Source organism: Salvelinus alpinus, chromosome 1, assembly GCF_045679555.1.
Source record: "Salvelinus alpinus chromosome 1, SLU_Salpinus.1, whole genome shotgun sequence".
In the NCBI taxonomy this organism is placed as follows: Eukaryota; Metazoa; Chordata; class Actinopteri; order Salmoniformes; family Salmonidae; genus Salvelinus; species Salvelinus alpinus.
Genome location: NC_092086.1, coordinates 58,964,263 through 58,979,507, shown reverse-complemented (window position 1 = coordinate 58,979,507; position 15,245 = coordinate 58,964,263). Strand labels below are relative to the sequence as shown.

At 44.6% G+C, this 15,245-nt stretch overlaps 2 protein-coding genes across 2 annotated transcripts in view; one reads left to right on the top strand and one right to left on the bottom strand.

Annotated features, from left to right (window-relative positions):
• Positions 1-4,513, top strand: part of prr12b (proline rich 12b) — a 29,602-nt gene extending 25,089 nt beyond the window's left edge. The window contains exons 13-16 of the mRNA XM_071356982.1: positions 193-290; positions 484-618; positions 1,469-1,564; positions 3,163-4,513. Of these exons, the coding sequence (XP_071213083.1) occupies positions 193-290; positions 484-618; positions 1,469-1,564; positions 3,163-3,297 (464 nt within the window). The 3' untranslated portion in view covers positions 3,298-4,513. The remainder of the gene's footprint in view (positions 1-192; positions 291-483; positions 619-1,468; positions 1,565-3,162) is intronic.
• A 2,024-nt stretch (positions 4,514-6,537) lies between these two features.
• On the bottom strand, positions 6,538-13,497 carry LOC139547897 (chaperone Ric-8A). Its single transcript, XM_071357106.1, has 14 exons — positions 13,408-13,497; positions 13,167-13,214; positions 12,317-12,334; positions 11,897-11,995; positions 11,066-11,808; positions 10,839-10,974; positions 10,492-10,680; positions 10,133-10,227; positions 9,736-9,886; positions 9,422-9,517; positions 9,038-9,182; positions 8,667-8,799; positions 8,314-8,448; positions 6,538-8,052 (listed from the first exon to the last, which is right to left on the bottom strand). The coding sequence occupies exons 1-14, from the start codon at positions 13,495-13,497 to the stop codon at positions 7,923-7,925; spliced, it is 2,208 nt and encodes a 735-aa protein (XP_071213207.1). The 3' UTR covers positions 6,538-7,922.
• Between the last annotated feature and the right edge of the window lie 1,748 nt (positions 13,498-15,245).

Here is a 15,245-nt window from a genome sequence, read left to right as displayed (position 1 = left end):
ATATGATAATTTGGAATTAGAATTTCAGTTTACTTCGTGAATTGACTGAATTCCAAGGGAATTGACCCCAGCCCTGGGAGTGAGAGAAAGAGAGTATTGATCAAAAGTAAAGGAGTGAGAATAGGATTGAGGAAGAACGATGTCATGAGATGAGTCATACGGACTCTATGTCCCTCCCACTCTGGCCCCCAGACGAGTTGTACCTCCCGCCCATGAGGAAGATTGACAGCCTCCTCAACGAACAAAAGAGGAGACTGTTAAGGAGAGTCAACATGAGTGGCCAACACCAGGTACGTCTGTCTGTTTAGTTGTGAAAATGCTGAAACCTGATTATGAAAAGTACCTGATGTGTTTGGAAGGAGATATGGTACAATTCCAATCTCCATCCAACATTCTCACTATCATATTGACAAGTGGAAACTTTAAAACAGTTGAAATTACTACTTCTCGCTCCCCTGCATCTTTATCATTTTTCTTCTTTAGGAGACTCTGCATATGTTCCCCAAAATGACGACGGACCCCCTGGACTCTGGAGCGGTCAAAGTGCACCTCGGCGGTGAGTGCTACAACCGTAAAACCCTCAACCGCGTCAAGAAGAGCACCACGCCCAAACAGCAGGTGAGTGAACCACATCCAGTCATGAACTCCTTGACTTTACTTTCCCCACCGCTGATACCAGTGTATCCAATCAGCTGCACTGTGGCTAACCCTGGCCTCGAAAATTGTGTCGAGTAGAGTAGAAGAGACCATTCTGTCTCACAAGAACTGGAGTAATAAAGTCTGGACCTGTTTGTCACTTTGCTTTGTACATAAACTTGTATCTCGGTGGGTTTAACTCGGTCCGGATGGTGTTTGCCCATGTGCAAACAAAGCTAAACCATGACACCGTCCTTATTTACACTTGAGTTGTCTCGTTTCGTCTAGCCATACCGCCAAAAACGTTGTTGTCACGTCCTTTGGAAACGGTTTGAATGGTCCACTGGCTTCCGGAGGCTACATTTTTATGGATTTTACATTTCAAGAACCCTCCCCCCACGTGCCCGTTGAAGGAGTGCTGTGTGTTAAGCCCCGCCCAAGCAAAGCATTTGATTGATTTGATGTGTCTGATTGGTGCTGCGTGTTAAGCTCCGCCCAAGCAATGCATTCGATTGATTTGACGTGTTGCAAGGCGCCACTGATTTACACCGGGTCTTCAATCTGTATTTAGCCCCTTTCGGCCATAGACTTCGCCAGGCTTCCCGATCAGGGAAACCTGGTTCTCGACGTGGCTATGTTTCTTTAAGCGTTGTTCAAGTGCATTTGTATTTTTACTTGTCCTCTGAAAGTATGTGAAGTTGTGAATACATAGTAGACTGGGCCTTTTCCCTGTTCATCTTTAGTCAAAGAGAACCGGGGAGATTCCCTAATAAGTGATTTCCTTTCTCCTTTCCCTCCATCCCTTTTTTCCCCGTCTCTCTGTGACTCTCAGGACCTCAAGCTGTCCACAGAGACGTGTCGTGTCTATAGCCTTTATCATTCCCTACATCACTACAAGTATCACACCTTCCTGAACTGCAAGAAGGAGGTAAGACTCAGCAACACAATCGCTTTTCACAACACTGACACTTCCAACACCCCTCTTTCCTCTACGGCATTGTTGTTCTTCTCTACTTTCTTTCTGTTTCTCTCTCTCTCTCCCCCCCCCCCCCCTCTCGCTGTTTCCATTGTGGTCAGAATAATTCAAATGGAGCACTGTGTATTTAGTCCTTTTGTTGTGGAAGGTTGACTGTCACAGTGGCTGTGTTGTGCTTGTATAAACATAATAACTTTATTATCCATCCTAGAGTGGATATTTGACTTGCATAACATCAATTAATGTTAGATGTATATGCAACATGTCTATACTCTGGCCTTGAAGACTGAATACATCTATTTACAGCTTTAGAGAAATAGAATTGAGAATAAAGGTTTTGCAGTATGGTAAAATACACTGCATTGCCAAAAGTATGTGGACACATGCTCGTCTAACATCTCATTCCAAAATCATGGGCATTAATATGGAGTTGGTCCCCCCTTTGCTGCTATAACAGCCTCCACTCTTCTGGGAAGGCTTTCCACTAGATGTTTGAACATAACTGTGGGGACTTGCTTCCTTTCAAGAGCATTAGTGAGGTCGGGCACTGATGTTTGGCGATTAGGCCTGGCTTGCAGTCGGCGTTCCAATTCATCCCAAAGGTGTTCGATGGGGTTGAAGTCAGGGCTCTGCAGGCCAGTCAAGTTCTTCCACACCCATCTCGACAAACCATTTCTCTATGGACCTCGCTTTGTGCATGGTAGCATTGTCATGCAGAAACAGGAAAGGGCCTTCCCCAAACTGTTGCCACAAAGTTGGAAGCACAGAATCGTCTAGCATGTCATTGTGTGCTGTAGCATTAAGATTTCCCTTCACTGGAATTAAGGGTTCGAGCCCGAAAAATTAAAAACAGCCCCAGACCATTATTACTTTTCCACCAAACTTTACAGTTGACCCTATGCATTGGGGTAGGTAGCGTTCTGCTGGCATCCGCCAAACCCAGATTTGTCAGTCGGACTGCCAAATGGTGAAACGTGATTCATCACTCCAGAGAACGCGTTTCCACTGCTCCGGAGTACAAAGGCGACGAGCTTTACACCACTCCAGCCGACGCTTGGCATTGCGCATGGTGATCTTGGAGCTCCCGACGAAGAGTTCTTGTGCTGACGTTGGTTCCAGAGGCAGTTTGGAACCGAGGACGGATGATTTTTACGCACTACACGCTTCAGCACTCGGTGGTCCCGTTCTGTGAGCTTGTGTGACCTACCACTTGGTGTCCTAGACGTTTCCACTTCACAATAACAGCACTTAGAGTTGACAGCTCTAGCAGGGCAGAAATTTGACAAACTGACTTGTTGGAAAGGTGGCATCCTATGACGGTGCCACGTTGAAAGTCACTGATCTCTTTAGTAAGGCCATTCTACTGCCAATGTTTGTCTATGGAGATTGCCTTGCTGTGTGCTCGATTTTATACACCTGTCAGCAACGGGTGTGGCTGAAATAGCCGAATCCACTAATTTGAAGATCCACATACTTTTGTATATATACTGTAAATAAGCAAGGGAATTTCAATAGAAAAATAATCTATTCTCTTTCTCTATTCCCCCCAGACGGACAGTATAGAGCAGGCAGCGGAGGACCCTGGTCAGGAGGAGGTGGTGCAGCAGTGTATGGCCAACCAGGGCTGGCTGGAGACCCTTTTCAACTCCTTCATCGACCTGCTGACCCTCAGCACCAAAGCCTGATGAGGGAGGAGGGGGCACAGTCCGAAATAGTGCACTACAATTGGCCTGAGCCATTGGGCCTATATGGAGAATAGGGTGCCATTTGGAAAGCAGAATGTGGGTTGAAGAAGGGAGGGGAGGGGTCGGAAGGGACAGAGGAGGTATACAGTATTTGGGAGACATAGCAAGAGAGTTGGAGTGGAGAACACTGGACTGTACCAAGATGCAGGGGGGGGGGTTCAGACCCTACCACTCTAGTTCTTGCCCAGCGAGAAAGACCGAACAGTCAATGGTTGGTCTGTGAGTACGGTTGAGTTTTAACTTAAAATGGATGCTACAATGAACTGTTTTTAGCGCTTTTGTTTAGTTTTTCTCTCACAAAGTATCTCTTCTTGACTAAAGAAAAGAGAAGGATGGAGGAGAGCGGAGGAGGCGGATTGAAAATAGTGAATGTGTGAAAGGATACGACGTCTGCCACTTGACCTGAACAGGGAAAGCAGGGGACCACGGTGAATCAGTCAGCACTACAGAAAAGATTGCGATCTACATCCAAACATGCACGGGCACACACACACACCAACATACAAACACTATATATATATATACGTATATGTATTAATAATTATGATTTGTATTATTTATACAAGGAAATTACCCTCCCTAGCTGGGATTGTTTGCTGTTGTTATTTTAAATAATAATGTTTTGTTAGGGTATACATGAAATGGCCTACCTGAAATCCTTTGCTCAGTCCCCCTTTTACTGCTGAAGGTAAAAACAAGTGGAGGGGAGAGAAACTGAGGGGAAGGGAGGTTAGAGGAGTGTGCGATGTTCCCTTTTTTCTGTCTGCCTAAATAAATTGTGAGGGGGAAAAATGTATTTAAAACCTAAGCAAACTGTGTTCTTTATGTTTGTTCTTCAAAAGACAATGAGAGCAGAGTTTACACCTGAAGTTAATAAATTAAAATAAATATCTGTTTGCTTTCTAAAAGAAAGCGCTGTGGTTTTAGGGAGGTGTAACTGTTAAAAAGCGTATAAAATCTGTGTTGACTGTTTTTATTTGATCTGTTTGTTGTTTATGATAATTATTATTTTGGAGGTTTACCTATTTGTTCAAGATCTCTTATCTGTAAATATTGTACAGTTACTTCAGTCTCTAAAGCCCAGTTCCTCTTCTGTACATGCTATTCCTGTATTTGACAAAAGCAAATAAAAATTTGAAAATGACAGAGAAAACAACTTTAGCTGTAATTTTGTTTTTCCTCCTAAAACTTTATCAGAGAATGCATTATAGTAAGGGTGTGGTTGACCACATATCAGGGTTGGGGTCAAATCCATTTCAATTCCAGTCAATTAAAATTGTACACTGAAATTGCAATTCCAATGAGGGACATTTTGGAATTGGAATTTGGTGTCCTTTTGATTTGGCTGGAAATAGGATTTTCCCAACCCTGGACAACATGTACTATTGTTAGTAAAGTACACTATATATATACAAAAGTATGTGGACACCCCTTCAAATTAGTGGCTTCGTCTATTTCAGCCACTCCTGTTGCTAACAGGTGTATAAAATCAAGCGCACAGCAATCTCCATAGACAAACATTGGGAGTAGAATGGCCTTACTAAAAGCTCAGTGACTTTCAACGTGGCACTGTCATAGGATGCCACCTTTCCAACAAGTCAGTTTGTCAAATTTATGCCCTGCTAGAGGTGCCACAGTTAACTGTAAGTACTGTTATCGTGAAGCGGAAACGTCTAGGACAACAACGGCTCAGCCACAAAGTGGTAGGTCACAGAAGCTCACAGAACAGGACCGCCAAGTGCTGAAGCGCATAGCGCGTAAAAAATTGTCTGTCCTCGGTTGCAACACTCACTACAGAGCTCCAAACCATACAGAAATGGTTTGTTGAGATCGGTGTGGAAGAACTTGACTGACCTGCACAGAGCCCTGACCTCAACCCCATCGAACACCTTTGAGATGAACTGGAACTGTTGAAGCAAGTCCCCGCAGCAATGTTCCAACATCTAGTGGAAAGCCTTCCCAGAAGAGTGGAGGCTGTTATATCAGTAAAGGGGGGACCAACTCCATATTAATGCCCATGATTTTGGCATGAGATGTTTGACGAGATGTTTGACGTGTCCACATACTTTTGGTCATGTAGTGTATGTTGACCTGAAATTGTATGAAAAAATACAGAGGAATGAAACAGCTCAGACTGGGGAGGAGGGGATATAACAAATTGGGTAGGAGTTCAGAGGTACAGACTGACCCAAGAGAAAGGAATATAAAGACAGAAAGAAAAAAAAATCTGTAAAAGGAAATGCTGTGTATGAGTGAGTCCCCAGCAAACCAAAATTGGTTATTTGTAAGTTCCCAGAACATTCGTTAGGTTGAGGCAAATGTTCTCATATCAGAAACTGTCCAGTTGTGAGGATGATTATACAATGTTTGTCACGCCATGACCTTAGAGAGTTTTGGTGGGCATTCTAGTTTTCTATTTCTTTGTTGGCCGGGTATGGTTCCCAATCATAGGCAGCTGTCTGTCATTATCTCTGATTGGGAATCATACTTAGGCAGCCTGTTTTTCCACCCTAGTTTGTGGGATGTTGTTTTTGCATAGTAGCTGTTTAGCCCTGCAAAACTTTACGTTCGTTGATCTTTTGTTGTTTTTGGTGTTCATTTTAAATAAAGAAGATGTACACTTTCCACGCTGCGCTTTGGTCTCATTCCGACAACGGACGTAACAATGTTTGTATAAAACATTTGCCTGATGTCACATGAACGTTCCCTTTCACATTTAGTTGCGGCAGTATGTTCTAAAAATATAACTGGTACATTGTGTTATTACATGAACTGGAAACCTAATGGGAATGTTTGGTGGTGGTTATTACAGATTGCTGCGCACCACATTTTAGTGAATGAGGACATTCCAATGATATTTAATTTAAAACGTTTAAAGGAAGACAAATAATTTGCTATCAAAAACATTATTTGAATGCTTTTGGGATGTTATCATCCTAATGTTAGATAAAATCTTAACTAGAACTTAATGGGAATCTTAGCTAATGTTACGGCAATGTTCCCGGTTACGTCAGTTTAAAGTCTGTGCCTGTGAAGTTTCTGATCCAATCAAGTTAATATTTTATTCGGTGTGAAAATGCTGACAAAACATATTCTCTCTGACAGCCCCAGAAGAGTTTCAGAGGATTTTACCCCAATTGATTATTTTTCCTACCAAAGGCAGACACGGTGACAGTGCAGTACAGCAGGAATGGTTTATTTATATTTCAACATGAGAAACCATATGCATTTTACACTACAGCAAATGTTGGAGGGGAAAGGAAGTATATACGCAGAGGAATGAATGACAACATGTCGGAAGAGGAAAAAGCATGTTACTCAAAAGTAGTGATACCCTTTCCCATCACATGACAGGGACAGACACCTGCACAATAACTGCTCCCACATCATTGATTACAATCACCATGGACCTGTTATTCCCTCTTCAGTCCAATTGGGATATCTGTTCCACATTGGGATAATGTCCTCAGAGTGGATTGTCTCCTTGGTTGGGTGGAGTGTTCAAGTACAGGAACACAAACATACCACACACTCAACCAGATATATCCCCTGTTACAAGCAAATGGCATTGCACCCTTGAACATAACATATCTCCAGGAGAGGAACCAGAGTGGAAAATAAAGGATATGGAAGCTAAACAACACTACGATTGCCAAGGAATCTGAGGACTCTATTCTCTGCTTCTTGTCCTTTTTCTAGCGTTTTTTAAAATTTCTTCTCAATGAATGTACCTGGCTAAACAGTGATTCTAAGAGTGGTGTTTTGGTGGGTGATGCTACCGTATACAGTACTTTCAGACTAGTGCTACACATAGTGACAGATGAGGTGGGGTACAGACGCATGCTCCGAATTAAGTGCTTTCAGGTAAATGGAGGAAAGGCTCTATATCAGTGGCGTAAAGTAACTAAGCAAAAAATACTTTGAAGTACTACTTAAGTATTTTTTGGGGGGGATCGGTACTTTATTATTTATATTTTTTACAACTTTTTCTTTTACTCCAACACATTCCTAAATAAAATATGTCGTTTTTGACTCCCATACATTTTCCCTGACACCCAAAAGTACTTGTTACATTTCGAATGCTTATTAAATTCAAGCACTTATCAAGAAAACCGGTGGTCATCCCTACAGCTTCTGATCTGGTGGACTCATTAAACACAAATGCTTCGTTTGTGAATTATCTGACTGTTGGAGTGTGCCCCTGGCTATCCATAAATAAATAAAAATCAAATCAATTGTTCAGTCTGGTTTGCTTAATATAAGGAATTTGAAAGGATTTAGAGCATTTACTTTTAATTTTGATACTTAAGTGTATTTTTTAGCATTGTCTTTTACTTTTGATACTTGATAAACCAGATACTTTTTACTGGGTGACTTTCACTTCAGTCATTTTCTATTAAGGTATCTTCACTTTTACTCAAGTATGACAATTGGGTACTTTTTCCACGACTGTGCTATATAAATACAAACTCTATCTCTCTTACTCTTTCTGTCTCTTCACCATCCTATATGCTGTAAATTCTTGTAATCACCCTCCTATCTCTCACTTTTATTTTCTAACCCCCCTACTTTTCCCTCTCTTCCTCACTCTCTCCCTCTGATTCCACCTCTTCTACAGTGCTCCCCCTCATCTGACCACACAGGGGCTCCAGTCCCCCCCCTGTCATCACTCCCACTGGTTGGATGATCTTGTCCCTGAGAGAGAGACAGAGGGAGAAAGAGAGAAATTGGCAACATCCATCTATTTCACACACTTGGCTAGTCACTAGCTGAAACAGATATGTACTCACAGACACACACACACACACACACACACACACACACACACACACACACACACACACACACACACACACACACACACACACACACACACACACACACACACACACACACACACACACACACACACACACACACACACACACACACACACACTCACAAATACACACACACCGTGAGAGCCTATTGAACAGGCTGATGAGTCTTAGTGCCTCCTGCTCTTTCTCCTGCTCCGTCATTCCCTCCATGGGGTCTGGCTGCTCCTCCTCCACCCTCCCAGTCACTGGGTTGATGCGCCTCTTAGCTTCCCTGTGGAACACAGTTACAAACACCTCCGTTGTAAATACTGTCCACTCCTAACAATTGAAAATGGCTTCTGTTGCATGCTCCGATTTATGCCGTTTTGATAGTTCCAAGTCGAATCTATCGGTCAGAGTAATGTAACACCAGCCTAAAGATGCATTGTGTCCCTATACAGTATTACAAAGTGTTGTGTTTGTGACATTATCAATGGTTGTTTTACACACCTGTATTCCTCTGTGTCAGAGTCTGAGTCGCTAGAGTACTGGGCGTGGGTCACCTGACCTCCACTCAGCAAGCCCCTCGCTGCCAGCAAACCTGCTGCGTTACCATAGCCTGTGTACTTCACAAAACGACTCACTGAGAGACAGACAGAGAGAGAGAAACATAAGATGGCAACATCCATCTATTTCACACACTTGGATAGTCACTAACTGAAACAGAGATGAATCGGGGGGGGGGGGGAGTTATATGAGTTACTACATGTGCTATGAGGGGTTAATAAGTATGCTGTGATACGAGTGGGTTCTTCTCACTAAGAGTTACTTTGAAATGAGGAGATAGTAAGTGTGACAGGTGTGTGATATGATGTGGGCACCGTTCTCTTTGCAGAGCACAAAGAGGAGCTCGGCAGCACAGTGCTTGATGTCCGTGTCCATGTGGGTCATCAGGCGCACCAGACGTCCCCTCACTGTGGCCCCCTGCTCCGGCCTTAGGGCCACGTCCCTCAGAGGGGGGAGGATCTGTAGCGGTGGACAGGCAGAGGCAGGTGTTAGTGCTGGGTGGGAGCAAAACCTGCTCAACCAGTTAGCTGCTATCCAGAACCCATGTAGGGAGGGGGCAGACAGAGGCCCCAATATCACAAGTCGAAGCAGGCTTCTCCAACACAACAATGTAAACCGAACATCAGACTAACATTATCATACTGTATTAAAGCCACAATATTCAGTTTGAGTTTCAGCCCAACAGTTGAGAGCAGTACCTGTTGTCTGAGGTAGTGGCGTGTCTCGCGGTGCGCGCGGCAGCTCTCAGTCAACAGATTCAGGACTGGAGTCAGCTTCTCCTTCAACTTCTGACCCTTCATAACAAATTCATAGGTGATTTTGTCAGCTTATGACCCTTTATACACACCCGGTATGCTTCCATAGCTATGCTCTATTGAGATGCAACCCTCCACTGTACACCATGGGGAAGCAAACAGCATTCTCATATGAGATAGGTGCCTCCTTTCCTCCCTCCTTTCCTCCCCACTTTCCTCTCTCTCTCAGTCCCTTCCTCCCTCTTCCTCTGCCTCACCCTGTCCAGGCGTCTCTCCATGAAGGTGAGTAGGGTGTGGACAGTGTCCATGTTGACCCCCTCCCACTCCTGTGAACCCTCCGTCAGACGCACAGACAGCAGCACGTCCAGACATTGTAGGGGTAGGGCAGAGAGCACATTCACTGTGTGCCTAAGGAGGGTTATAGGTTAAACGTTAAGGGTTAAGGGTCAGGGATCAGAGGTAAGGAGACATGGGGCAAACCTGAAACGGCACCCATTTCGAAATGATTCAGAACATATCTTTTCTACTTCGCCATGAAAAAGGAAACATTTAGACAACACCTAGAATGGCCACCATTACTATCAAAAGAAAGATGCAAATACAAATGCATGGATATACAACAGAAGAGGGGACAGCAGAAGCCCTCGTACATACCCCTGTAACTCCTCAGTGAGTTCTTCTCCGTCACAGGTCAGCAGCAGGCAGTGACGTAGCACTGCAGCCAGGCGGCGATAGAGAGCTGCATCCTCCTGAGAGGGACACAAAGAAAAGAAGAGACTTTAAAAAGGCCTCCTGGCCACAGATCTAGGATCAGTTTAAACTAACCCCCAGTCCTAGCTTAAAAAATACTGGATTAGTATTTTGAGATAGCTCCTAGCTACCTACTCTTACCTACTCACAAACTAAAAGCCAAGGATGCCCCATAGAAGACAGACAAGGTACAGATATTGGAATAGATCATGCTATTTGGGACAAAGCCACATTTGAATTCTATGGGACTCTCCTCCACCCACCTCGTCTGGCTCCTGTCTGTGGAAGCTGTATGTGATGTTGAACAGGGTCTTGAGGATCTCCACAGCTCGCTGTGACACCTCCTTAGAGACAGGGGGCGCACTGTGGTCGCTCAGCACCTCGTACTCTTCCCCCCACCGCGCAGACAGACACTGCTCCAGAGCTGCAGTCAGCATGGACACCCCTCGCTCCTGACAAAGAGAGACAGGGGGATATGGAGAGAGAGAGAAAAGAAAGAGAGATGGAGAGATGGCAGGAGCGAGGGGCATACAGTAGGCCTTCCCATCCCAAATCATACGCCTAACCATTAGCAGGGAAACCACAACTCCATCCTCCTCTAGGCTGTTACCTGCTGCAGTTGTACCCTGAGCTCTGGCCTCAAAGCCGTCAGCAGGAAGAGCAGCCGTAGTTCATAAAACTGACCACTGGGAAGAGCTTTGGCACTGATCCCCTGCTTCAGCTTGTCTGATAGACCAGAGAGCAGTCTGAGAGAGAGAGAGAGAGAAAGAGAGATGAGGGAAGTGATGCCATACTAGAAATCGTTTTTGCTGTACTCCAACAGTTGCTCTCCCTCACCTCAGAGCGCTGACCCTCTCTTGCGCCCTCTGACTGTTGTAGATTATATTACAAAGGGCTTTCAGGGCCTCCCTCCTCCCCACCTGGTCATCTTCCTCTTTATCTTCTTTGTCCTCCTCTTCATCCATCTCTTCCCGGGCATCCTTCTTTCCGCGCACCAGAGCTCCATGACCCGGAGAGCAGTGGTGCTCGGCAGTGCAGGTTTCCGTGGAGACAGAGCGCAGGTTGCCATGGCAGGTTTCCGTACTGAGGATGCAGCAGGGGTCCCTGGTCACTGATGGCGATGTCGTTGCTCCACCTTGGCTGTTGTTGGCCGTAACCAGGACTGGACAGGTCTGAGTGGAAGCCTGGGCCAAGGAGTGCTGGGTCGGGCTAGCACCGACAACGTTAGCATCCACATTGCTAACCACTAACGAGCTAGCATTAGCATTAGCGCCCCTACTGCACTCACTGGCCTCTGTGTCGCTCTGTTTACAGGCATCCGAACTGACGTCACCGAGGACATAGCCGTAATCTTCTCTCTCGCCATCATGGCCTTCCTCTTCGTCTTCCTCCTGGCCTTCGGGGATGGGCAGGGAGGTTATGCCACCCAAGTGGGCTAGGGTGAGGAGGGCGGTGTCGGTCACCAGGGGCGCCAGAGCCTGTCGGTCACGGGACAGGATACGTAGCGTATGCAGGGTCACTCTCAGAACCCCCGGCTGGAGCTGGGTACGGATAAACCACACCAGGGCTGCAGCCAGCCTCTGGGGAGAGGAGAGGAGAATTCAGTTTAACTGAAAAGAGCAATAGGTAGAAATAGAAAAATACATGCACACACACACCCTGACTCACCCGTCTGAGAAGGAGATCCGGGTCCTCAGCGTCATCTGAGTCTGAGTTGAAATCAGAGTCCGAGTCAGGAACAAAGTCCCTCATTTTGTTCTTCCTGAACTGGTGAGGGGTAATGGGGGGAGTAGGTTGAGTCATTACACACAATTAGCTTTGGAGTACACACACATACACACACACACTTACGTAGGCCACACACACACACACACACATAGGCACGCACTTACACACACACGCATACACCCACTAATGAAACACTGCGCTGAATGGAGATTAGTGTAATGTAGAGTAAGGACCTGTCAGCTCAGCTTCCCCCTCCCTCTCTCTTCCCTTTTCTCTCTATTCTTTTCTCTCTGTCTCTCTCTCTCCCCTGTATTCCTATCTCTCTCTCTTTCTGATGGTGTAATGAGTTTGTCTTTTTACCTCATCCAGCTCTTTTTGCTGCAGTCATTTGCACAGCCATTATAGTAGAGCCATTATAGGTGGAAGAAAGAAGACATAGAAATGATGAATAATGACATCATTAACATTATGAAGAGATACGACAGAGAGAGAAGAGGGGAGCTGAGGGGGATGACAGAAGAGAGGGAAAGGAAGGGATGATAGGGAGAAGACTACTGTAGGGGAGGGAGGTGGAAAATAACCATCCCACTGGACAAAAACTGGTTGAATCTACATTGTTCCTATTTCATTTAAAAAACAAAATTCAATGTGATAACGTTGAATCAACATGGAAAACTGATTGGATTTTCAAGAAGTCATCAACATAAGGGAATTTTGTATTTTCTTTTACCCAACTCAATGACATTGTGATCTTTTTTGTTGATGTCACATTCAATTCACGTTATTTGACAACACACCAAATGTAAATCAAAACTGGATATTGAAAGGACGTCTGTGCCCAGTTGGATGTGAGAAAGAGAGAGAAATAAAGAAGGAAAGAAAGAGGACAGGAGATAGACAGGACAGCGAGACAGGGAGGGGAGGAGAAGGACAGGGATGGAGTATGAGCGAAAGAGAGAGATAAAGATGAGTGGCGGGGGATGAGCAGGATTTTGTCTAATTACATGGTTAATCTGAGCCTCTGGTGGCCTGACACTGAGAGGGCAGGGACAGGCCAGGGGAATAGACAGAGAGAGAGATGGGAAAGGACAGAGGGCAAAAGAAATAGAAATTAAGGGATGATGGAAGAATGAAATAGAGAGGCAACGGAGAAACGATGCAAAGGAATGACAGAAATAAAGAATAGTTCAAGTCTTTTCCTCGTCCTCACCTTTCTTCTTTCCCTCTCCTCAATATTGAAGAAGAAGCATTCAGCATACTGTGGGGAAGATATGTGGGAGGGAGGGAGAAAGAGAATTGGAAAGAGAAAGAGAAGGAGAGGGTATTAGAAAACAGTCAAGGATACATGGTGCAGTCATGGAGAATTGTAGTCATGGAAACAGACAGCCACATGGTGTGGTAGTCATGGTTACAGTAGTGTGGTAGTCATAGTAACACAGGCAGTGTAGTACCTGAGTGTTGTAGTGGTCCAGGTGTATCTGGACACTGTCCTGGTCTCCTTGTTTGATGCACTGAATGATCCTCTCCAAGTCCATATCCATGCTTTCACACACACACACACACACACACACACACACACACACACACACACACACACACACACACACACACACACACACACACACACACACACACACACACACACACACACACACACACACACACACACACACACACACACACACACACACACACACACACACACACACACACACACACACACACACACACAATTACAATGCAGAGTGAACAAGCATTACTTTTCATCCTAACGTACAATATTCAATAATAACACCTTCAGTCATGCAATAGCAGCACACATTCTAACTACATCTACACCCCACAAACCTGGTGTCCCTTCAATGGCAGGATACAGACAGCAACCTTGGTCTTGTCTCTTTGTCTCTCTGTGTTTCTCTGTGCAGTTTCTGTCTCCTAAACCCTGTATGTAATCTAATCTAATCTCCCTCACCTCTTTCTCTCTCTCTCCCCCTCTCTCTCTTTTCACAGTGCAATAGGCCATGGATTATATTGTGAACAGTGACTAGTAAATTGACAGAGATAGACAGCAAAATAAGGAACGTTTCAATGATTAGAAATAGGAACAATACAGAGAAGATAGCCTGGTAGTGAAAGGAAAGAAAAAACATGAGGAAATGAAGATATGCTTCACAAATTAGAATGTTTGAATATTTTATCTTCCTCACAGACAGACAGACAGACAAACAGACAGACATGCAATGAGAGACAGGCAGGAAGACTTTTGGGAGAGTAAGTGGTCACCATCAAAGAGATAGAGGAAGAAAGAGAAAAGGAGAAAAGACAATTACAAAAATGAGAGGAGTGCATGTTGACAAGGTACTGATGTCGCTCATACCTGTTAAAGAAAAGCGGGGATGAAAAGAGAGTTGTGGAAAGAGGGAGTTGGAGAGATGAAAGCCTGTGAGCCTATTTACTAATAAGGGTAATTCAAAAATGCATGGATAGGTGGAGGGAGGGACGAGGGGAATTATGAATGCTCTTAGTGAGGATCTGTCCTTTTCAGCCATCTATTTCCTGTGTTTGAGTGGTGCAAAATCCACTTGTCACTTAAACCTTGATAGATTGATTGCTTTCATTTTAGTCCTGTGAGTCTGATACTCTTGCATGTGCCTGTCGTTTTTTCTGTTAACGTTACGACCGTGGAAGTCTTTCCGTTGCATCCAAGAACGCTAATGCTTTGTTGAGGATTTAACACATCTTCTTGAGAGTTACATTACACGAAAGAGAAGAACATATGTAGGTAAAGTGCTTTCTACCATGACAAAAATATGTGTAGAGGTGCAAACAGCGATTTGCAAGGAGGGAGGGAGAAAGAGAGAAATGTCCCTTTTCTTTTGGAACGTTTGTGAGTGTAATGTTTATTTTTCATTGATTATTTTGTTTATTGTCCATTTCACTTGCTTGGGCAATGTAAAAATACGATTCCCATGCAAATAAAACCCTTTGCATTTAATTTAGAGAGAGAGAGAGAGAGAGAGAGAGAGAGAGAGAGAGAGAGAGAGAGAGAGAGAGAGAGAGAGCAGGAGCTCTTGGAAGTGGAACCTGTGTCTTCTAACCAATCAGATTAGGTTTTAATAGACCAGTATAGGCTACTCTATTCTGGTTGGTTACAGCTCACATGGGCGTGTGGTCTGGCGCAACCACCTGTCAATCGCGAAGTGCGTTACCAGGTTACCACTTGCGCAATGTCCACCAACGAAGTGAAGCTGTTACTTGTCATGGTGGGTAAGTTTAAATGTCTTTCTTT